General features: G+C 37.4%; 1 protein-coding gene, 1 long non-coding RNA gene and 1 pseudogene across 3 annotated transcripts in view; all 3 read right to left on the reverse strand.

Moving 5' to 3' along the window:
* The window catches only part of LOC102402385, an 84,686-nt pseudogene extending 79,969 nt beyond the window's left edge, over positions 1–4,717 (reverse strand).
* Positions 4,718–7,209: 2,492 nt separating this feature from the next.
* LOC123331459 lies at positions 7,210–8,534 on the reverse strand. Its single transcript, XR_006548116.1, has 2 exons — positions 8,487–8,534; positions 7,210–7,323 (listed from the first exon to the last, which is right to left on the reverse strand). It is a non-coding gene; the product is annotated as an uncharacterized LOC123331459 (long non-coding RNA).
* A 4,794-nt stretch (positions 8,535–13,328) lies between these two features.
* LOC112581649 (coiled-coil domain-containing protein 3-like) overlaps positions 13,329–23,722 on the reverse strand; it is a 43,781-nt gene continuing 33,387 nt past the window's right edge. For both annotated transcript variants that reach the window (XM_044935092.2, XM_044935091.2), the window contains exons 3-6: positions 22,910–22,980; positions 22,071–22,164; positions 20,987–21,099; positions 13,329–13,555 (exon numbers count right to left, since the gene is read on the reverse strand). In XM_044935092.2, coding sequence (XP_044791027.2) covers positions 13,459–13,555; positions 20,987–21,099; positions 22,071–22,164; positions 22,910–22,980 — 375 coding nt within the window. In that variant the 3' untranslated portion in view covers positions 13,329–13,458. The remainder of the gene's footprint in view (positions 13,556–20,986; positions 21,100–22,070; positions 22,165–22,909; positions 22,981–23,722) is intronic.

The raw sequence follows: 23,722 nt of genomic DNA on the forward strand, positions 1-23,722 counted from the left end.
GTGCAGTGTTATCATGAATACCAGCCATAAACACATAAAGGAATTCTTTACTCTCTAATGCTTGAGAAATATCATGATTTAAAGTGAAATCTTAGACAGTTTGTCCCTTCAAAACACTTTCACTCAGGGAAGGCTGGAGCTTCCAGAGAAGGAAAACTGAGCCCACCTGTCAGAGTGTAGGGAGTTCCTGGCGGGGCTGCAGCTGCAGGATGTCACGTGTGTCCTGGAGAAAGCAGGAGGGGCAGCTTCGCCATCACCAGCTCCACACGCACAGCTGCAACCCCACCGAGCAGCTCCCCAGGGATGAACATGGGAGACCCCAAGGTGTACCTCGCAAACCAAGTTGTCACCAGCACAAGTGAATGCCCTTGCTGGGAGTCAAACATGACCTAACCCTCTTGGCTGGATCTCAGAACCGGGGTCCTGGAGGGCTCAGGGCTCCAGGCCTGCTGCCTCCAAGGCCCACTTGCACTCACCCAGCTCCCCTTCATGGTCACTGGGTCTCCTTCCTCCTCCTACCCACCCTCAGGGGCACCCATTCTTTGAGCCCTGAAAGCAGCCACTCCCCACATCACTTCACTCCCCCCAGGTCCTCATTGTTTGTGGGCTTTCAGTCTACCACCCACTCCAGGGCACGTTCTGACGAGAAATCTTCCTTCTGGGGTAGATGGCTGCCTGGGAGACACAGCTTTGCCCTCTCTGTGGGCTCCAACATTTTTCCCCCTGCAGTGGCTTTGGAGTTGTTTCCATGGTAACAGAGCTTGATGTACATGATTCAGTTTACCTATTTACACAGTTAGAAATAAAACAGTTCTACTCTTTCCTGGAAAATCCAATGGACAGAGGAGCCTGGTAGGGTGAAGTCCATGGGGTTGCAAAGAGTCAGACACGACTGAGCAACTTCACTTTGACTTTCCACTTTCATGCATTGGAGAAGGAAATGCCAACCCACTTCAGTGTTCTTGCCTGGAGAATCCCAGGGACAGGAGAGCCTGGTGGGCTGCCATCTATGGGGTCGCACAGAGTCGTATACGACTGAAGCGACTTAGCAGCAGCAGCAGCAGCAGCAATTTTTAAAAATGCTTTGCAAATATTTTGTAAATAAAGTTAGTTGAGATATACCTTTTTCCTGGCTTCTATATTGGCATCGCAAGAAAGCAGCTTTGCTGCGAGTGATATATTCTGGCAAAAGACAGCGTAGTGGAGAGCAGTGTTCCCCCATACATCCATGACATTTGGGTTGGCACCATGCTCCAGCAGAAGAGTCACACACTCCTCTTCTTGGCATTCTATGGCCTGTCAGTGTTGCGCAAAGAAACAGAGTGTAAATTCTAGGAATTCAAAGTAAACAGTCCACAAGCTTCATGAGATGAAGCTTGAGATGAGATGAATTCACTTTTAGTCTCAGTAGTTAAATCACATCAACCTCGTGTGGACACAGTTCGCTACCCCATACCTTCATCAGCATTGTCCTGTTTTCATTGTCACAGAGGTTAAGCATGCATTTTCTCTCCAGGAGCAGAGTTACCACCGCTGAATGGCCATTGGTACAGGCCAAGTGGAGGGCAGTCCTATGAAAGCAAGAGGAGTTTTCAGGAAACTGTAGTGTTACTGTTTCAAAACAATTGTTCCTGTGATTGAAAACATTCAATAGCATGCTATTCCTATTGCTCTAAAACAAATATTCAATTTCCTTCTGGAGAAAGAACATTATATATTAGCATTAGCTCTTCTTCACACAGTAATGAAAGAACAATTTACTTGAATAGAATGACCATGACCTTGAGATTCAGCTCAACTTGGGTTTGAATCTGACTTTCACTCTGTCACTTAGCTGTCACTCAGCCTCTCTGTGCCTCAATTTCCTCATCAACAAAATGGAGAGAGAGAAGCAGTTCTCTCACAGGACAGCACTGCTAAATGAGATCCATGCAAAGAGTTTAGAACCATTCCTGGCACAGGTAACAACCCAGTAACCGTTAAGTAATATAATCATACTTATTACTATTACTACTATTTTACAAGGACACTACCTCAATGAAGTCAAAGGATATCATACCTCCTTTGCAGATACATTTTGAGGATTAGAGACAACACTGTGCTTCAATGATTCTACTACATTCATTTTCTGACATTTTAACGTCTCTGACATTGGAATGAAATTTATAATTCACAATGTCTGTACAACTATAATTGGTAGCACTTTTGTTTGTGCATTTCTCATTTTTCCTGTTGATATGATTACCATAAAGTCTTTTTGTCTAAGGTTGCTTCTTTTTAATTAAAATATAGATGATGCACATTTCATATTATTATATGTTACAGGTACACAACATATTGATTCACAATTTTTATAGGTCATACTCCATTTAAAGTTATTATATGATATTTGCTATATTCCCCATGTTGTATAATACATCCCAGTAGCTGGCAGGATTTTAGTTCCCCCACCAGGTATCAAACCCTGGGCCCACAGCAGTGAGTCTTAACCACTGGATGACCAAGGAACTCCCTAGATTCCCTTGACTCTGAAAAGGCTGAAAGTTGTCAGAAAATATCAATCTTCAAAAAAATTCTAAAAAAAAAAAATTGAAAGTGAGAAATCATTTTTATCTGTGCCACATTCCTATTAGTGCCTCAAAGACAAGCCCTGTCTGCTAAGCCGACTTGCCTATAGACAGCTTGATCTACAGAGAATTTTAAATTTTTTGTGTTGTTAAAATGTTTAATCAATATCCAGATTTCTTTCTTTTTATTTATTTAATTATTTAGTGTGTGTGTGTGCCAAAATCTAGGAAACTCCAGAATTCTTACTTTTGAAATAATTCTTAGAAAGGTCTTTGGGGTGGGAGGGAGGCTCCCAAGGAAGGGGATATATGTATACATACAACTGATTCATGATGTTATACAGCAGAAAACAACACAACATTGTAAAGCAATTATTCTCCAATTAAAAAAAAAAGGTTAAGAAACAGTAGAAATAGAAAAAAACAGAAGGTCTCTGTCAGCAGATAAAAATGCATAAATAGGAATCTGAGTCTTATTCTGGTACTTTTCTCACTGTACATATTTGAAATGTTTGATCCATACTCTATCTGACACTTTTTGGTGAGATAAAATTTGAGTTACTTTTCTCTTTTACCAGGTTATTTCTCCACCATCTGCATACAGTTTATCATTTCTAACAGAAAAGGTCATCATTTTCAAGATCTAAAGTTTTACATACATTTGGGTGTTTGGGCATTCTGTTCCATTCATTTATCTATCTTTTCAGTTGTTAGTAAATTAACACTTTGTGGGCACTTATAGCACATTTTGATATCTAGAAGGGCAAATCTTCCTGTACTATACAAAACTTTTCATTTCATCACAACTGTTAAAGACAGCGTATGTAATCCAAAATCTTTAAAACCATGAAATGTTGATTTGCTTTAAATATAGAAAGACCATACATCCTAAGAACATGTTTTCCTATTCAAGGACACAGCCAGCTTCCTATTTCAAAGTTGTCTTCTAAGGCCCTTCAGCAAAGAACACATATACCTAAGTGTACACTGATATAAAATGGATATTGAATTGTAACTGAAGAATTTTTAATCCAGAAGTTGATTTGGTATGGGAATTATTTTGCTCACTATGCAGTTTTATGTAATATATAACCTTACGGTATAAAAAATATATACATTAAAAATAAGATATTGACAACATCAGAAATCTGTCCACATCCATGATCTACAATAGGCGATCTATGAAGAAGTGCTTTCATAGGTCGCATGAGAAAAAATGTGAGATCCAGAAGGTTCAGAAGATTTCTTGAAGGCTATATAACTTGAGAGCTTTTAATCATGAGTACATCATGCTGCTGCTGCTGCTAAGTCACTTCAGTCGTGTCCGACTCTGTGGGACCCCGTAGACGGCGGCCCACCAGGCTCCCCCTTCCCTGGGATTCTCCAGGCAAGAACACTGGAGTGGGTTGCCATTTCCTTCTCCAATGCATGAAAGGGAAAAGTGAAAGTGAAGTCGCTCAGTCATGTCTGACCCTTCGCGACCCCTACCAGGCTCCTCCATCCATGGGAGTTTCCAGGCAAGAGTACTGAAGTGGGGTGCTATTGCCTTCTCCATACATCATGCTAACCCATGCAAATACAAAGTAGGAGGAAGAAAGGAAAAACAGATGTTATTCATGTTTCACTTAATTTATGTGATTACCAACATTCAGTTAAATGACTTCAAAACTATCAGTAAAGTTCTATAACGGGAATTATAAGTGGGTCCAAAACCAGCTAAGGCTTTTTGCTGCCTATAAAATCTGTGGGGTGCTGGATCCCAGGAAGGTATCCAGGAGCCTTGGAGGGGAAACTCACAGGAGAGATCTCTGCCAGGCACTTCCACCCCGTTTACCTGTTCATCTTGTCCCTGTCGTTCAGGCCATTTTTTCCAAACAACAGAACATCCTGCACTTTGGCTACATTGCCCACAATGGCAGCTTTGTGGATCTTTCTGAGGTCTTTGTCTCCGATGCGGTACCCCAGATGGAAGTTGATTCCATGACCGCTTTCTCTCACTGGGTTGAGGGAGGAGCCAAAGGGTGACACACCCTTCTTACTCCCAAAGCCAACAATCTTCTTCATCACAGAGCCTACAGACTCCAAACACACCTCACCTCTCCCTCGGCTCTTCACAGTCTCCTAAACCCAACACAAGCACTACAGGTAAACCAGAGCCGTCCCTCCACAACCTCCCAGCTGGGAAGCTCAGCAGTTTGGAATCTTTCATCCCAGAATGATCGTTGCTAAGCAACACCTCTAAACACACTGACCATGCACACACAGGCCTGGCGTGCCAGCCCAGTCCTCATATGCAAGAACTGTAAGTTCATTTCCAAAGAAACAAACACTATCAATAAACCCTTACCTAAACTAAGAAGGAAAGAGAGGAAACTGAAATACAGAAATGAAAGTGACATTATAACTGTATAACTGTCAAAATAACTATAGTATCCAAAGCAATCTACAGATTCAGTGCAATTTCTATCAAATTACCAATGACATTTTTTCACACAACTAGAACCAAAATTTTTACTGTGTGTATGGAAACAAAAGACCCCAAATAGACAAAGCAATCTTGAGAAAGAAAAGCAAGAGCCAACAGAATAAGGTACCCTGACTGCAGACTACTCTGCAAGCTTCAGTAATCAAAACACAGTACTAGCACAAAAACAGAAATATATTGAATGATCAATGGAACAAGACAGAAAGTCCATAGAGAAACCTACATACCTGTGGTCAATTAATCTAGGATAAAGGAGGCAAGACTATACAAAGGAGAAAAGACAGCCCCTTCAATAAGTGGTGCTGAGAAAACTCAACAGCTACATGGATAAGAAGGAAATTAGAACACTCCCTAACATCATACACAAAAATAAGCTCAAAATGAATTAAACACCTAAATATAAGACAGGTCCTGTAAAACTCAGAGGAGAATATAGGCAGAACACACTCTGACATACATTACAGTAGGATTTTTTTCATCCACCTCTTAGATTAATGATAATTAAAAAAAAAACAGAAATAAGCAAATGGGATATAATTAAATGTAAAAGCTTTTGCACAGTGCAGGAAATCATAAGCAAGACAGACAACAACCCACAGAATGGGAGACAATATTTGCAAATGATGCAATTGACAAGGGATTAATCTCCAACATATTCAAACAGCTCAAAAAGCTCAAAATCAAAAAACAAACAACCTGATCAAAAAATGAGTATAAGATCTAAATACACATTTCTGTAAGGAACACCTACAGACGACCAAAAAGCACATGAGGGATGCTCAGAAAGGATGGTCCACATCACTAATTATTATAGAAATGCAGAAATACTATAATAAGGTATCATTTCACACCAATTAGAATAGCCACCATCAAAAAATATACAAACAGTAAATGCTGGAGAGTGTAGAGAAAAGGAAATCCTCTACACTGCTTATGGAATGCAACTAGGTACACCCACTGTATAAAACTCTATAAAGGTTGCTATAAAAACTAAATACAGAGTTGCCACATGATTCAGCAGTCTCAGTCCTGGGAATATGTCTGAAGAAAACCATAATTCAAAAAGGTTCATGCACCCCAATGTTCACTGCAGAACTATTTACAATAGCCAAGACATTGAAGCAACCTAAGTGTCCATCAACAGAAGAATGGATAAAGAAGATGCACTACACACACACACACACACAATGAAAATGGAATATTACTTTGCCATAAAAAGAAATAATAATGGCATTTGCAGCAACACAGATGAATCTCAAAATTACAATACTAAGTGAGGGAACTCAAACAGAGAAAAACAAGTATCGCATCACTTACATGTGGAATTTAATAAAAATAAACTTATTTACACAACAGAAACCAACTCAAAAGATCTGAAAATCAAATTATGGTTATGAAAGGGGAAACATGAGGGGAAGGACAAATTAGGAAATTGGGGTTAACATATATACACTATTTTGTAGTAGTCATGTATGGATATGAGAGTGGTACAATAAAGAAAGCTGACTGCCAAAGAATTAACGCTTTTGAACTGTGGTGTTGGGAGTAGATCTCAAGAGTCCTTGGACTGCAAGTAGATTAAACAAGTGAATCCTAAAGGAAATCAGTCCTGAATATTCATTGGAAGGACTGATGTTGAGGCTGAAGCTCTAATACTTCAGCCACTTGATGTGAAGAGCTGACTCATCAGAAAAGACCCTTATGCTGGGAAAGATGGAAGGCAGGAGGAGAAAGGGGACAACAGAGGCGAGAGGGTTGGATAGCATCACCAACTCAATGGGCATGAATTTGAGCTAACCCCACAAGATAGTGGAGGGCAGAGGAGGCTGGCTGGCTGCAGACGACTGAGTCACTAACACTTTCTCTTTGAATATGGAAAACTTAACAGTGCTGGTTTTTAAATCACGTAAGTTAGCTGCAGAGAAAATACTTAGTATCAAAAGGACTTAGATACTACTGTTTAAAAGTAGTATTAATACGACTTAAAAGTAGTATTTTTTAAATACCATATAAATTTTCATCATACACACAAAAATATTTCCGTTTAATAAAGATTTTCTCATCATGCTGAATGAGAAACAACTAAAATGTCATGAAAACAGTCTAGAAGGGAAAATTTTACTTTTTATCTTTCAGATAATATATATTTTTTCTTCAAAATCTGTACATATTCTTGTGATGTTTTCAAAAGCAGGTCCTGAGACAGATTTGACCCATCTGTAGCTCCTAGAGGAGACAATCCATAGGACTCAGATTCAAATTCAGCAGCAGCTGGAAAGAAAAAGGATTACATCCTTTATCTAAAATGCTTGAGTTAAGTCAGTATTAGTAAAAACAAAACAAAACAAAACAAAAAAAAAAACCTGAGACATTTGTAAGTGCTCTGAAAAATGAAACATATCTATAAATGACAGAAAACAAAATACAAGATTACAATTATATAATCAGCCCATGGTCCCACATGTGGCTGAGTATCAGAGCTTCTGGCTTTCTCATTCTTCATTCATTTACTCAATAACTGTCTGTTAAGGTGCTGTGACAAACACTGGACTTACAAGATGAAGGTGACCCACTCACCCTGAGAAATGATAATGCCATAAATTGTAAAAATAGATGAACAGACAATTTCCATACGGAGTCATAAATACTAAGACAGGTATACAAGATGGCACAAGGAACACTCAGAAGAGACAGCCGGCTTTGTGTCAATACTGCCAGCTTTTTGGTGGAGGTGCTATGGAAGTAGCTACCTGAAGGACAGGGAAAAGTACAAGAGTCAGAGGGGAGAAGCACGTACAAAGACCAGAGGTGAGGAAACGAATCTGTGGGAGCCTACACAGTCTGGCTGGTTAGATGCACAGCTAAGTGGCAGAATAAGGTGGTAAAGAGATAAGGCCAACTACTTTGGAAGGACCCACATTGATGCAGGTGTTTGGAGATTTTCCTGAGGGCAAGAGATAAACTAGTAACAAAGTCAATGACACAGAATTTATAAAGTCACCCACCAAGTGACAGCTACGCAAATATAACTGCTTGAGTCTGTTGTTGCTTGAGTCTCTTGTTCTAGCCTTGACCACTACCAGACACTTGAGACTTTGATGAACTCCATGCTTTCTGAAAATGGTGTCAGGATGCAGATGGACAGTTCCACAGTGATGGCAGTAGTAGAGAAAGGATACAGTTAGAAATAAATAGAAATGCATAGACCTTTTCAGATTTTTTTAAAACTATGGAACATGATGAATAAATGAGGAAGAAGAATATTTTTCACTATGACTGCTCATGTTTTCACATTTTTCATTAGCTTTGTATAAGAAAAAAACTATTTAACATAGCATCTGTTATCCAAACAATGGAAAGAGATGCCATTTATTGTTTACAGTGTATTTCAGAAATCAATGTCTAAACTTAATTCATACATTTTGCCAACATACCTTCTCTTAGTTCTCTAGTTATACTCCTGTCCAACTCCTGCTGTATCTGAAATGTCAAATATTATTTATCTTTAAGTTAAGCAAGACATATTATCATAGGAATGTTATACAGCTTACTAAATGTGACATTTAAATAATACTTTTAGAGACTAGACCTAACTTGAAGATTACTTAAGTAGAAAAATAATCACATAAATAAAGGAAATACAATCCTACTTATTCGGCTTATAAATAACAGAGAGCATATATATAGAATGTTAAACTGATAGAAAGTACAATAAATATCAGTCTATAGAGTACACATAATTTCAAAGAATTAGAGAATGATGCATGATCCTAGGAATGACCCACACGATTACTATCTTCTCCCCCTAACAGCTCCTGCCCTAAATACATACTTCTGAGACCTTTATTTTGATTTCTAAGTGAGGATCCTGTTCAAATGGAGGAAGTAGTTTGATTTGAATGTTATTAAGGAGAACACACCTGCAATTTTCTTTAAATTTTCCCATTTAACAAAAACACAGAAAGGTGAGAAAATTATACACAGAACAATGTACCAGAAAGTTTTTATTCTAAAGGTGTTTAGTGAGAAGGATTAACACATAACTGTTAGTTTACAAACTATGTCCCATAGAAGGGGAAGGTCCCACAGGAGTCACTGCAGGGTTGAGGAACTGAGAAGTCACAAGAGCAGGACCTCTGGCCACTCCTTTGGCTAAAAGGCTTTATACTTATCTCTGTTTTATATAATATGGTTCCACACACAAAAAAAATGTTTTAAAGAAAGTTTGTTTTCTTTGGGAAAAAAAAAAAAAAAACTTTTTTTAAGGTATGAGAGTCATGGTTTAGGCAAAGTTCATAATTCTACAAAAGAAGTAAGAAAGCCAATGACTTTCTTACTGAGTCCAGAGTCCTATGCCAACTACTTCCTCAGATTAAGAAAAAACACATAGATTTTTAACTATAACGCAGAGAAAATGAATATGTTAAACCTTCTTACATAGTTCAGTAATGCTTGTGGCATGATATGACATAGTAGCTTTCTAACTAAATAATGTTTTAAAGGCAAGAACAGGAATAAATTATTGTCAAACTCCTATATGTAGCAGTCATTTGATATAGTTAATTTATAAACATACATTTTTTAAAAACACACATGACAGGGAACTTGAAGGAGAAAAGTTTCAAGGTGAGGACTTATACTCCTACCCTCCTTTTGAGAGGTGAGGAGATTTACCTAACTGGTGAGTTTGGGAGAAGGAACTTCTCCAAAAGTGCTTACTTGGTTCCAAATCTCTACTTTGAAAAGATGTATGTGCCCACTGCACCATGAACTTGGGTGTGCAGTAGGCAGCCTGTGTCTGGGACGGGGGTCAAGCATTTGCTTCTTCCTCTTAGGCCTGAGTGGGCAAGTGTCTGACTTGGGATGAAGTGTTTGGAGGCCCGCTATGACTGCACAGCTAAAGCAAGTCCTCCAGTTTCACAGCTCTCAAGTACTAAGACCCAATATAGATGCAGTGCTGTGAAAGAAACCTTAATTGCTCTCCTACGATGGCAAGAAGCCAAATGAGAAAACTGGTTGAGACTGCATTTAACAAGGGCTACTTTTCCGTGCATCACAAACATTAGGAAAACACCATTAAAACTATAAACCTGTGTGCACTGACTGAAATGGATATTTTAATCACAATGATTGAACAGTGAAAACTGGTTGCAATTTAAAGACTCCCCATCATTGCTATCTTAGATACCATTCATCCAGGTGATGTAAAGATAAAGTGAGCTTCATTTATAATGTTTAAATATTTGAATTAAATACAAATCTAGAAATATTCTACAAATGCTCAGAAAGATTTTTTTTTTAATTTTAAGTAAAAATGCTATAGGTAAAATAGCAATAAAGAAAATGACAAAAATGTAATTTTTGTAAGAAACGACAAAATTTATGTAAGAAAATGACAAAAAAATGTTAAGCTAAAACTGGAAATTAATGTTTTGGTTTAGTAATGTAAGTTTATTTAATTCATAAAAAGGATTTATCTAGGATTCCTTTAAACAAAAAGCATCCATATGTGGTTAGTGTTTAGATGCCAGTGATTCACTTATGCTTAGAGGCAGAAAAACTTCGTTGGGTACAGCAGAGCTTGGAAATGATTATGAACCATTGCCAACTGAAATCAATTAGAAAGGAAGTGAAACATCTGAAAGAATACTTTTGGATACTAGGCAATAAGATTTCATTTCTAAAGTAGAATTTAAATGCAGCTTTTCAATAAATTTAATAATTTAGTAAATATCTCTTAAAATCAAGAACTCTGGGACAAAAAAATCATAAAATGTCTGTCTCCTTTATTAGCACAGCTAATTATGACTTTTACTTGGTGTGCATTAAGTCAAATAAACAATCCAGAAGTTCACCAAATTAAAATCAAGGATCATTCATATCAGAAATCTGAAACGCAGTGGAGAAGAGATAATAGAACTAACTTTGGTCAAGTAATGCTCCATGCTGTTATTCGAAGGGCATGGAATTAAGGTAGAAAAACCTAGGTTTGCTCTTGGAGTAAGATTTCCATTGAGCACTAAAGGATTATTGAAATTCCCAACACAAGGGGGCTGCAGGACTGGCCTCATGCTAAGAGTGCCGAGTAAGGATTTGTTTTGCTCTTTCCCCACCTCAAATTTGGTGCTGATCACTGCCAGCCTCTCATGAGTCCTGGGGAAGATGGAAAACACCAACTTAATGATTTGCATTTTTAAAGTTGCCATATAGTAAATGGAATTCCCAATAAACTGTTTGAACAATGAAAACACAGAGCAGACCTCCTGTAAACAATGATAGTTGTAACCTTGTTCTAAAGAAGTACACACGTGTCTTAGGGCTTCTCAAGTAACAAGTCACAGTTGGGAGAGGAGAGAAAGGGCATCAGAGAGAAAGGGAGGTGGCCTCACAGTGACACCTCCTGCCCTCTGGGACACACCTGCCTCCAGGAAACAGTTCAGGAATGAAGAAACACCCCATCCCACAAAGCCACTTTCAAGCATTTGCTTTCACCACCCTTGTATACACGTTTCACTCATGACCTGAAAGAAATTAAGCTTTTGCCTCCAAGGAATCATCTAGCGTCACAATCTAGAGGGGAGGACAAGAAAATCAATGGGTGATTGAAAAGAGCTAAAACAGCCCCAGGAACAACTACAAGTATCCCCTGCTTTTCCAAAGTTCACTTTATGTTACTTCACTTCTAGGAAAGGCCTACCTCAGCATCTGTTTTTGATAATCAAAAAAAAATTTTTAAGAGACTTTTTGATTTCATATAAAAAGGTTCAGCGTACGTTTTACAGTGAGAGGCATCGCACTCCCCAAGCAGGGAGACTGGCCCCACTGAGGTCCTTCCCTGGAAGCCACACCCCACATCTAAGGGTCAAGTCACCACAACCCTGAACCCTATATGGAAGCACCTGTGCTTCAGTTGTGCATATTCATTTTAGGCTTCAAGTAGCAGAACGTGCCCTCGGGTACCTGCTTCTTTGCTGTATGCTGTTTTGGCTTATGAAAGGTTTCCTAGGAATGCTCTGCCTTCAGACAGTAGGGAAACCTGAACTAGGCACTGGAGGTGCCATCTGCCCTTTCCACCCTCCACACACCCGCTCAGTAATGTCACCATACTATTTCTAGCCACTCTGTGAATTATCCTGTTTTTCACTCCTGTGTTAGTTGCCCCCAATTTCACAAGCATGCCTTTATGCAGTGTGCTACTGCTGCTAAGTCACTTCAGTCGTTTCTGACTCTGTGTGGTAAAACTTAAAAGGACACACTATTAATAGTTTGTCTTAGGCCGCCCTCTAGCAGTGACCATCTAGTTAGCTTTCACTTCCTACTAATCTTATGAACTGTGCTCTATAAAAATTAGGCTTTGGAGACAAATTAATGAACTAAATTTACTTTCTGTGATTCTGTGTTTTGACTTACTTGTCTAGTTTACCTTCCAATGGCATTCTAACTTCTAGTTCTACTAGGTAGAGTTGCTTATATTTTTCCAACTTTGCTTTATGAGAATCTTCTTGCAAAGTTTTCACCTTGGAGAGTTCAGATTCCAAGTCTTTAATTCTGAGTTCCATCTGACTTCTTATGGAAGCATTACTCTTCCCTTGTAACTGCTCTAAGTTCTCCCAAGAGCTGCTTGTATCTAAGGCAAATTTAAAAAGATAACATTTTAAAAATAATCATTAACATGGAAAATTATATTTGCTCCCTTTAGTTTTGAGTAAGTGATTCAGAAAGCAATTTTAAAGGTTAAAAAAAAGAGTAGAAGTTTAAAATAATTAACGTCAATGTGAAGTGAATTAAATGTGAATTATAAAATTAAAGTGGAATTATTGTTAGAGTGGTGCTTATATAATCTGATAATTCAAAGAACAAGAGGATCAACTTAAAATTTTAAAAATTGAACAAAACAACTTAAAAATAATTCAAGAGGATGGTACCAGTTCTAAACCACAATATTTTATTTTTCTCCTAGTAGTCTTGTTTTATATCAATTGGTCTTATAAATGAAAAGATTCTCTAGTGAGAATCATTCTGATAGGTCAATTTGGTGATAACTGTGATGAAAACGGAAATATTTAAAGGGAGAAACAAGTGTCCCCTTCCTTCCAGAAAACTACCAAACCAAATGCTCTACGGGAAGTAGAGGTAACACATAGGCTGTATAGATCCAAAATGTAATTTACAATGAGGTGAATTAAAGCACATGACAGATTAACAAATTAATCTGCAAACATAGGTTGACTTCCTTTCATTTCTCTATGAGATCCTGTCTCGCCCTTTCTTCAATCTCCCGTTTATACTGCTCTACTTGACTGTGTTCTATCATATTCATTTCTATATGACTTCTGAGGTGCACTACTTCTTGCTCCAACTTCTTTTTATTCTTCTCTAGTTTTTCACTTTTCTTTTGCATTCCTTTCATAGATAATAACTCCTCTCGAAGAACTTGATTTTTTGCATCCAGGTGCAGACATTTTGAAGATGCAGTTTCCAACTCTGCTGTAAGATCATCAATCTGCAAGAAAGAACAATACTGTTTGGTAATGAGGCAAGTGGACTGAGCACAGCCTAACTCAAACCCAGGATCAAATAGATACGATGGTATCTGTATTGTAGAATGTAGGACCAGGGATTACTGAGAGAATCAAGAGAGAAGTTCAAATCACCAAGAGTCACAAAATATATTCTTCACTGTCATCATCTTTGTCACACAACCTTTGCACTTGATTTTACACTCTTTTCTATTTTTTCTCCATAAAATGACTACAAGTCACCTCTTAGTAGAATGTCTTTTACTCCTTCCCCCATCTTAATGCCCCATGTTTTAAAGAAGTTTGAGGGATACTGTATTGAGTTATCTAGGATTGAGTTAATAAATGCTTCTCAAAAGAAGATAGTGAAAATAAGACTCTTATGAATAAATCTTATAAATATGGATTCTAATCCCATTAGTCTTTTTCTGAGCTATGAATAGTTTTTGCTAATTTTAACTGCATTTCAAAGAAAAATGATTCAAAAGGTTAAAGAAATCCCATCTCCTAATAACTTAGTGAGTTGATCCATACATTTTTCTAAACAACAACAACAACAAAAGTGCTCATTTTTGTAACCATTTGTTACTTTTCACAGAACAGAACATACTAAACAAAAGAACAAACAAAATTTGCAGGAATTTCAGTGACACCAAGTTGCAAAGAACTTTCCTTTAGACAGAATGATTACTTGGTAAGTCGAGGTGAGTGGAGGTGATGGTATTGAAACTGTCTACAAATTCTTTGACACTTTTCTCTGGAATTCCCTCCCCTTAAATATGTGCTGGCCTCAGTAACTGATTTCTACCGGACAGAGTCTGGAGAAACTGACTTTTGCTCTGTGGGAAAGCCCACCCTTAGCATCAGTCACTATGCTGCGAAGAAGCCCAGAACACATACTGAGCACCTTGTCAGTGCCCCCACTGACTGCCCCCAATTAATGTCCCATCCAAAAGCCAGGTTCAACTGCCAGACATGTACATGAACTGATCTTCAGATGACTCTGGTCCCCACCTTCAAGACATCCCAGCTGATGCCGACTGGAAAAGAAACGTGCTGGCCTCATTCACTGAGCCTTGCACCAACACAAATTTTTGAACAAAGTAAATGCTCTTTTGAGCCACTAGGCTTTGACGTGTTTTATTATACAATTTGCTGGCAATAAATACCTGGCACAGATACTGATATTAAAAATGCCATTAAAAAATAACTAAAAGATGTGAGAATGCCTTTCAACCTGGAGGTAGGTGAGATCTGAATGGACGCAGAGAAAGAAATGAAAACCCAAAGAGCTTCTTGACATTGTAAACTGAATCCTGATGGCCATTAATGAGGCTACTGGTGACAGCTTCTAGGCAAGAGAAGAAAACGACACTGAAACACAGGGGAAAGGAGACTCTTGCTACGAACCAGCTGAAAGTAACATCAATGAGAGGGATAAGCTATCAAAAAAAAGGGGGGGGACTATTAAATACAAAGGAACCAGGCTCAATTATATTTGGGTTCAATATCTGTTATCTCCTTTACAGCATCTCCACATGTCCAGTGGTCACATGATACTAAAAGAGAGAAACAGCTTCTAGGCTAAGATCAAATCTAGGGTGCTGCCAGGAAAATATGGTCTAAAGGTGAAGCCTGTAGACTGTAAAACCCTTCATTAAGACCCTGGAAAGACTTAAGGTGCTGCCTAAAATTCCTTTAAAGACCTTAAGGGCATAAGAATTTTAAAGGCATCATTCTACAAAGCTTCACAAGAAGCTCAAGGTGCAGAGCTTCTCTCAAAAAAGATTTGTGAGGGTAGCCTTTGCAATGACGTAAACCCCAATCCAATTCACAGGACACTAAAAGCTTTAAAGAGAACCCTGGAAGCAAAAAAAAAAAAAAGTGCTTGGCCTAACAGACACGAAGACATACAAATGAGAATAGGCCTTTGGGATTTTCTTAGAAGTTCAATAAAGAGGAAGCTGGCTTAAGAAACATGACTCAGCTACAGACAGAGGTCATTTCTTATGAAAAGAGCCCAGAAGGTAGAGCAAAGGAGAAGCACTCCTATGGGCAGGACCAAGTCCTCATCTGCTGGGGTCCAGCCCCGGTGGATCCAGGGAAATTCGAAGGAGAGACGGTGTTGGCAAATACACTGGCTTTAATTAAATATTAATTAGAGATATAAAGAGTAATAGAATGAGGATAGCTCAGTAGGAAAATTCAGTGGAGAAAAGAGGCTGAATACTTTGGTTTATGTGGAAAGCTAGTAAAGTTTAAAGGCAAGGAATTTACATTACCTACGTAGGCCACAGGCATCCTCCTGTTCTCCCAAAGGAGAGGAGACACTAAGGCCTACCTGGTCAGATCTTAGAAGCCCAGGCATAATTAGTAGGCTTGACGAGCCTCCACGTTCCAGATGGGGATTCAGCCAGAAGGTGAGAGAAAGAACGACATGGGGAGACCAGTCTTTCAAGGAACTGATCCCATTTTTTATTTTTCCAGGGTCTGTTTTTATACACTGAGATGTTATACAAAAGTCACGTGGGATCAGCAGTCCTGACTTAAGTCAGGTGCTTCATACAAATGTATACAGAGGTGTTAGGGGTGTTACATCATCTTTTGGCCAGGGGGCCTGCTGACAATTTATGACCCTCTCCTTGTGACAGTGGTCAGTCAACCAGAACACTTATTTCTCCAGGGGTGATTATTTTTAAAACAGATGCCACCTTCCAAAGGTACCAGATAAAGTTACATTCCTATAGGGTGAGGGTGTAGTGGGTTTTAATTAAGGAAATAATTTGCTTAGCCTAAGGTCTAACATGATTAATATCAAAGGTTAATACTTATTTCTTCTATATATTTATTAATGTGTATAAGGGCAGGGGATGTGGAGACTTAGCAGTAAACATTGGCTCAACAAATGAAAAACCCTTCACCAATACAATTTCTAAACAGCCCACTATACTTGTACTAATAGTTTTCTAACTTCTCTAAAGAACCTGTTTTTAGAAGGTTTAAAGCATCTCATGCCTCTCACGGTTGGGAGGCTGTGAGCAATCACATGTGGCTGGACAAGCCTGTCAGGAAGGCTAGAGAACCTTCAGAGGAGTTTGTAGGTAAAAACACTCCTGTCATGCCCCAGAATTATTATTAACTGGCGCTCTAAGTTAACTACTTCTCCAAAAGAGGTGGTGGGGGACAGCCCCCAGTAAAGTCAGAGGTGTAGGTGAGAGCACAAAGTAGTAAAGTAGGCAGGCTCTGGTTTTGGGGGTAGATGCTCGAGAATTTCCAGGGGAACTCCTGAGGCTCGATCCCGCCTTTTCATATGTCAAGCCTCCTTCCTCATGACCTTTGCCATGGGCGGAGGTCCTCACGCTGGCTCCCGGCACTCATCAAAGGGCTGGCAGCACCAAACTGGACCTCAGAGCTGCTATGGACTATGGTGCCTCCCATTTCCCATTTCTTAATGGGAGAGGCTAGTTATTCAGCAGAATGGTGGGGGTGTGGGTGGCGGATAACTTGTCCCTTTAGTTCTCATGTCTTAGTACTGAGAGGGTTGTGCTCACAGGGTCACACTCTAGAAATCACACCCAGAAACCTCATCTGCATGTGACACCTGTACCTGATGAAGATGGTAAGACCTCTACTTGAGCCTGGACCTGACACTGTTAACAACTGAGACTCGTGAGGGAACGGGTAGGGAAAAGGGTATTTTTCATTGGAAGGAATGTAAAAAATTGTGGCCAGTGAGTAAGTGTGATAGTTTTTAAATGTACCCATTAGTTTTAAAAACTTTATTCTGTAAAAAATGGTAGAATATAGGCCAAGTATAAGTGACTTGCTCCTATTGAACAGAAGATGATGAAAGTGATGCTGTGTGAACTGCAAAGTGAGGTTAGACAAGGCAGCAGGGCTTCTGCCTGGCTCTTAACCTGGGAACCAGGCTCCATGTTGCGAGTAAGCCCAGGCTGCAAAGAGAGCCTAGGTGCTCAGGGTAGGTGTTTCACTTGTCTGCCTTCATCAAAGTCCAGCCAACCAAAGACACAAACTATCAGACATGGGAATGAACACACCTTCACCTGATTCCAGCCCCCAGCCCTTGAGCTGCCCCACTTGAAGCCAAGGGGACGAGAAGCCAGCCATCCTGGCCACCTTTTCCTAAGTGTAGATTTTGAACGAAACCAATGTTGTTTATTGAAACCACTAAACTTAGAGCTGATTAGGAAAAAAAACAGAAAAATGGACTTTTGAAAAAGAGAAAATAAAGAAACATAACTTAAATGCAGGTAGAAACTGATCTCCTATAAACTGGAATATAATAAAAGGTGAGATTTTTTAATGACAATGTTGATGAGAAGCATATAACTAGAAGGAAGAGTTAAGAACTATTCAAGAAGAAGTTTTTTCAGGGTTCCCTTCAATTACAATTTCTTACACATAAGCAGGTGTGACTCCTTAGAATTTCTGCTCAAGTTTGAAAGCAATGAAGACTAGTAAGCAATAAGACATATGATTTGAACTATAAGCAATAACTAGATATAGTTTAATTATCAAAATCAGACTTTGACCTCATCTCAATTTACTAAAATTCTAAAAGATATGGGTAGCTTTGAGTACTTACTAATCTAGAACTTAATCTTCATTGTCCTCTCCTGAGAGAGAGAAATAAACCACCCCGAGATGCCACTTCATACTTGCTAGGATGGCTATACTCACAGAGACAGGTAATGACTAGTGTTGACAGGAATGTATAGAAATGGGAGCGTTTTACATACTTTGGATAAAAATACAAAATGATGCAGCCATGCTGGAAAACAGTATGGCAGGTCCTCAAAAGGTTAAACAGAGTTGCTGTGTAATACAGCAATTCTACTCATAACTGTTTTCCCAAAATAAATGAAAAAATATGTTCACACCAAAACTTAGACATAAATGTTCACAGCAACATTACTGACATTGGCCAAAAAGTAGAAACAACCCCAAAGGTCCATCAGATGATGAATGGATAAATAAAATATGGTACGTCCGTACAATAGAATATTATTGAGCAATAAAAACAAGGAAATACTGATACATGTTAGATGTAACTTGAAAATATTATGCTAAATGAAAGAAGGCAGTCACAAAAGATCCCATATTGTGTGATTCCACTGACACGAAATGTCCAGAAAAGGGACATCTACACAGTCAGGGAGTGGAGTCATGGTTCCCTCAGGCTGGGAAGATCAGGAAAGGAAAACTGGCACAGTGATTTCTTTGGAGGGTGATGAAAATGTTCTAACATCCTGTATAATTCTTTAAACACATATAAAGTTACTGAAGTATACAGTTTAAATGAATAAACTGCATGGTATGTTCATTAGATTTCAACAAACCTGTCACCAAAAACAATGGATGCTTTGGGGTCATTAATGCTGTGCTGCTCAGCTTCAGATCACCAGCCAGGGTTCAAGACAGAGAGAGTCCAGAGTGATTCATTTTGATATTTGGCAAAACTAATACAATATTGTAAAGTTTAAAAATAAAATAAAATTAAAAAAGAAGGAAAAAACAAAAGAAGAAGAAGAAAAAAAAAAGAGTGTGCCCTTTTTATCTCAAAATGATATAGGGAAAAGCAGTCTTTTTTACTGGTGTCCAACCTAAAAAATTAATAGACAAATCTGTTCACTGCTCGAAGCATGGAATGATTTATATTTCCCCAAATTAAGTGATTTTGTGGTTCTAAAACTGATTAAAAATTATCTTATGTTTTAGCATATTAAGTTGAATATCCATTTCAGTTTGACTGGTTTTTAAATCTCCATGGAAACTAAGCTCTCCATTTTCATATTCATTTAACTTTCTTCTTGTGATTTTTAAGAGTTGCTTAAATCTGTAGAAATGTATAGAATGAGTAAGTTCTTTAAGAGCAGATATTTAATAATTAAACAGATATGTGTTCTATCAGATAAAAGAAACAAATCTATAAATTATAATCTTTTCTTATTGTTCAAATTTAGTATTCCTTGAAAGCATAACTAAATTCTAATCAGATAAATATTATGAAGAAAAATTTTATCACATTTAAATATACTGTGTGTGATATATGTAATATAGGAGTTCTTATAAATAAGTTAATGTCAATTTTAGCATACTAGTATGAAATATTAATTTAGTATTAAATATTAATTATAAACCAGATATCAGTATTCAAGCTAAAGACTAAGAGATATTATATATGAATGTTTTTTGAAAAGACACAAGACGCATTTGTTCCTACTGACCACAGCCTCTACAAAAAGAAAAGGAAGTAGATACAAAAAAGCAACAAGATTCAGACTCAAAATTGAAAAAAAAAAGAAAAAGAAAAAAAAAAAATCTTTTGAGCCTGAGTTAAGCGGGAAATAACCCAGGCTGAGAGTTTTAGAAGAAAGGAAATCAGAAGAGAGAGAGAGGGTACCAGTCTCTTCAAGACTGTTTTAAGAGATGTAGAAATCTTGCCCAGCACATTGTTAACAAAATGCAAAGCAATGTAGAGAAAATTAAAAGAGAAAAAAAATATTAATGAGAATCAGAGAAGAACTCTTTGTATAATCATCCCTTGGCATCCACAGAGGACTGGTTCAAAAATCCCCCAACACTCCTTGGATACAAAATCCACGAATGCTCAAGTTTCCCTAAGCACATCTTCCCTGTACTTTCAGTCATCCCTAGATCACTTACATTATCTAATACAATGTAAACGCTGTGCAAATGGTTATAAACACAGTGTAAACACTATGGAAATAGTTGCCAGCTTGAGACCAATCCAAGTTTTGCCTTCTGGAACTGTCTCAATTTTTTTTTCCCGGAATACTTTTGGTCTTGGGTTGGCTGAATCTGTAGATGATGAGGGTTAACTGCACTCAGCAAAAAAACAGAAGCAGTTTTTTATCTTACTGATCAAAACATGGTCACTAATTTTATTATTCTTTAAGTTACACATAGATTTTTGTATGTACATTTTATAACTAGAATTTTGGGGCAAAAAGAAAATATAAGCCAAATCAAGATACTTTTTAATGTTGTTCAACAATAACACAGGTAGGTTTTTAGATAATAAATCACTTGAATGATGAAGGGAAGGAACACAATTAAAAGAAGGCAGGATTACCAAAAAGAACAAAGATACTTTGCAGAAGTAAACATTAAGCATAGATGATGAGGAAGAGAGTGACATTACTATATGCAGAGGCACAGTTGTTACTGTTTTAGAAATCATTACAGTTAAGTATAACACTGCTGCACTCAAAAACATTTCAGATTGTGCTGACTTTCCACAGTAAGCTTTGAAATAAGACAATGTGTTTAATTATGAAAATACGTTTAAAAATGAATTTGTGTCTAAGGTTTTAAATAAAATAAAATTATACTTTTAATAGTTTAGATTATCAGAAATATTAAAATCTTACCCAGTAATCTCTTTTTTGAACTCACTGTTTTTCTTCTTTTCTTGGTCCAAGTTATTTTCCAGAGATTGTTTTAATTCAATGTATTTCTTTAATTGTTCCTTTTCATCCTCAAACTTAGAAAAAAACTATGTAAGAAAATTATTTTTAAACACCTAGAGAGACTTATTCTTTCTTAAATATATTATTTCTCATGAGTTCCCAAGTTAATATGAATTTATAGTAAATACAGTTTTTAAACTTGATTGATGCCAATAACAGATTTCAAAATTGATGCCTTTTCCTAAGACAACTTAAAATGATTTTTCATTTCATCATTTTTCTGGAATTTAAATTGCCAACATTTATTTGTTAAAAATAGAGAGTTTTACACATAAAATACTAAATGTTAATGAAAGTTTTTTTTAAACACTGCCTATATTTACATTTTACTTTCTAGAGATGCTCTAAAATCATTTTCATCAATGGTTCAAGATATTCCAGGTTTTGTTAAGTCACACCTTACTAAAATAATCTTTGAAAAATTCCCATGCAACCCCCATCTCTTAAAAAAAAAATCCAACAAATGAAAAATACAGTCGTTCAGAAAAATGGTTCTATACAAACATAGTGTTCATTCTTAATGAAGAGAACAAACTACAATACTTAAAATGATTCATTCTCAGAAATCTCACAGAAAGATCTGTATTACAAAAGAAACTCAAAATTTTCAATCAAATCATTACTCAAATTTCTGGACTCAGATAGATCTTTGTGTACCAATGTTCAAAGCAGCATTATTAACAGTAGTCAGAAGGTGGAATATCATTGACAGATGAATGAATAAACAAAATGTGGTCTATAAAAAATATTGCTTTTGGACTGTCACAATTTTTTAATTAAAATCTTACTATAAAAATCATTAATTTTATGAATTCAGTTGATTTCTTCTATAGAGGAATCACAGTACTAGTAGCAAGCAGTATCAATAAAAATGCAATAAGCTAATCAATGAGACTTTTCATATTGTCCAAAATATTCTTATATATTACTAGTAAAAAAATTAAAATTCTTTCTCAGTATGACAGAAATGAAGAGGTTGACTTACCGATCTTGTACTTAACAGTTTTTTCCGAAGCTCTTCAATTTTGCCCACTTGCTTTTTGACTGTAGTTTGTAGCTTGACATTTTCAATTTCAAGCCTAAAATGCAGATTTTAAAATAATTATTCTCACATTTTTTTTAAGATTTTCTTTGATGTAGACCATTTTAAAGTCTTTATTGAATTGACTGTAATAATGCCGCTGTTTTATGTTTTTGTTTTTTGGCTGTGAGGCACGTGGGGCCCAGCTCCCCAACCAGGGATCAAACCCACACCCTCTGTCTTGGAAGGCATAGTTTTAACCTTTGGATTGTCACAGCATTCCTTCACACATAGATTTTTTAAATATCACACTGTTTTTGAACAAACATCTGCAGGTTCAATGACATAGGTTCTTAGAATTTTGAAGAGTAGATGATTTGGCCACTGTACTGTTTTTCTATTTGTGACTAATCGCCTTCCCTGGTGGCTCAGATGGTAAAGAATCTGCTGACAATGCAGGAGACCCAGGTTCGATCCTTGAGTCAGGAAGATCCCCTGGAGAAGGGAATGGCAACCCACTCCAGGTTTCTTGCCTGGAGAATTTCATGGACAAAGGAGCCTGGATGGCTAGAGTCCATGGGTTGCGAAGATTCAGACATGACTGAGCGATTAAAACTTTCACTTTTCACTTGTGGATAATGTGCAAAATATGGAAATAATGGGGGAATTATGCATCTCAAAACAGCTCAAAGCTGAAATGTTACACAGCTTCACGATAATGTGCTTATTATCACTATTGATCTATTCTCATATTATACTGTTTATCTGCTTATATTTATTTTCTATGCTGCTTTAAATCGTACTTTTGGACGTGATCCCGTGTTTTCTCAGCACATCTCACAGCCTCTGTAAGTTGATCCTGTGCTTCTTGCAACTAAAAAAAAAAAGAAAAAAGAAAAAAACAACTGTTTTAACTACTAATAACCTAGTAAATCCACCATCATTGGTTTTTGTCTCTTTTGTCTGCATATTGTTAACAGCTGCTTTCCTGCCATACAGCAGAGATGAGTTGTTACAACAGACACCTTACAGTCCACAAAGTGAAAATATTTCCTGTCTGCCCTCTGCAGGTTACTGACCTCTCCACTAGCACTCAAACACAACATCATCCATGCTTTAAATCAGATTTTCTCAAGTAAACACACAAATTTATAAACTATTTTATAAACTATTCAAATGGGGAAAGACAGAAAACTATAAACTATAAAATAGTTTATAAACTATAAAATAGTTTATAAACAAATTTATAAACTATTCAAATGGGGAAAGACAGAAAACTACCTTATGCTAAACAATTTTTTTTTTAATCCAGGCTCCACATCGGCCATTACTTTAAATATCCACATATGCAAATGACCACAGATCTTCCAATGGTTACGAGAGCTAACACTGCTGTTGGTGACAACCAGATGCTTCAGAAACTAGTGTGAGAGGCAGTAGCTACACAGGAGCCAGAATGCCTGGGCCTGTGTCACAGTTCCATGAGTTCTGAGCTGTGTGTCCTGGAGCAAATCACTTAACCTTTCTGTATTTCAGTTTCTCCATCCATAAAATGGAGACAATGGAAGCATCAACCTCAGTGCGATGTTTGGAAGATTATATTCCAGACTTGACAT

The sequence above is a fragment of the Bubalus bubalis genome, chromosome 23, assembly GCF_019923935.1.
Source record: "Bubalus bubalis isolate 160015118507 breed Murrah chromosome 23, NDDB_SH_1, whole genome shotgun sequence".
In the NCBI taxonomy this organism is placed as follows: domain Eukaryota; kingdom Metazoa; phylum Chordata; class Mammalia; order Artiodactyla; family Bovidae; genus Bubalus; species Bubalus bubalis.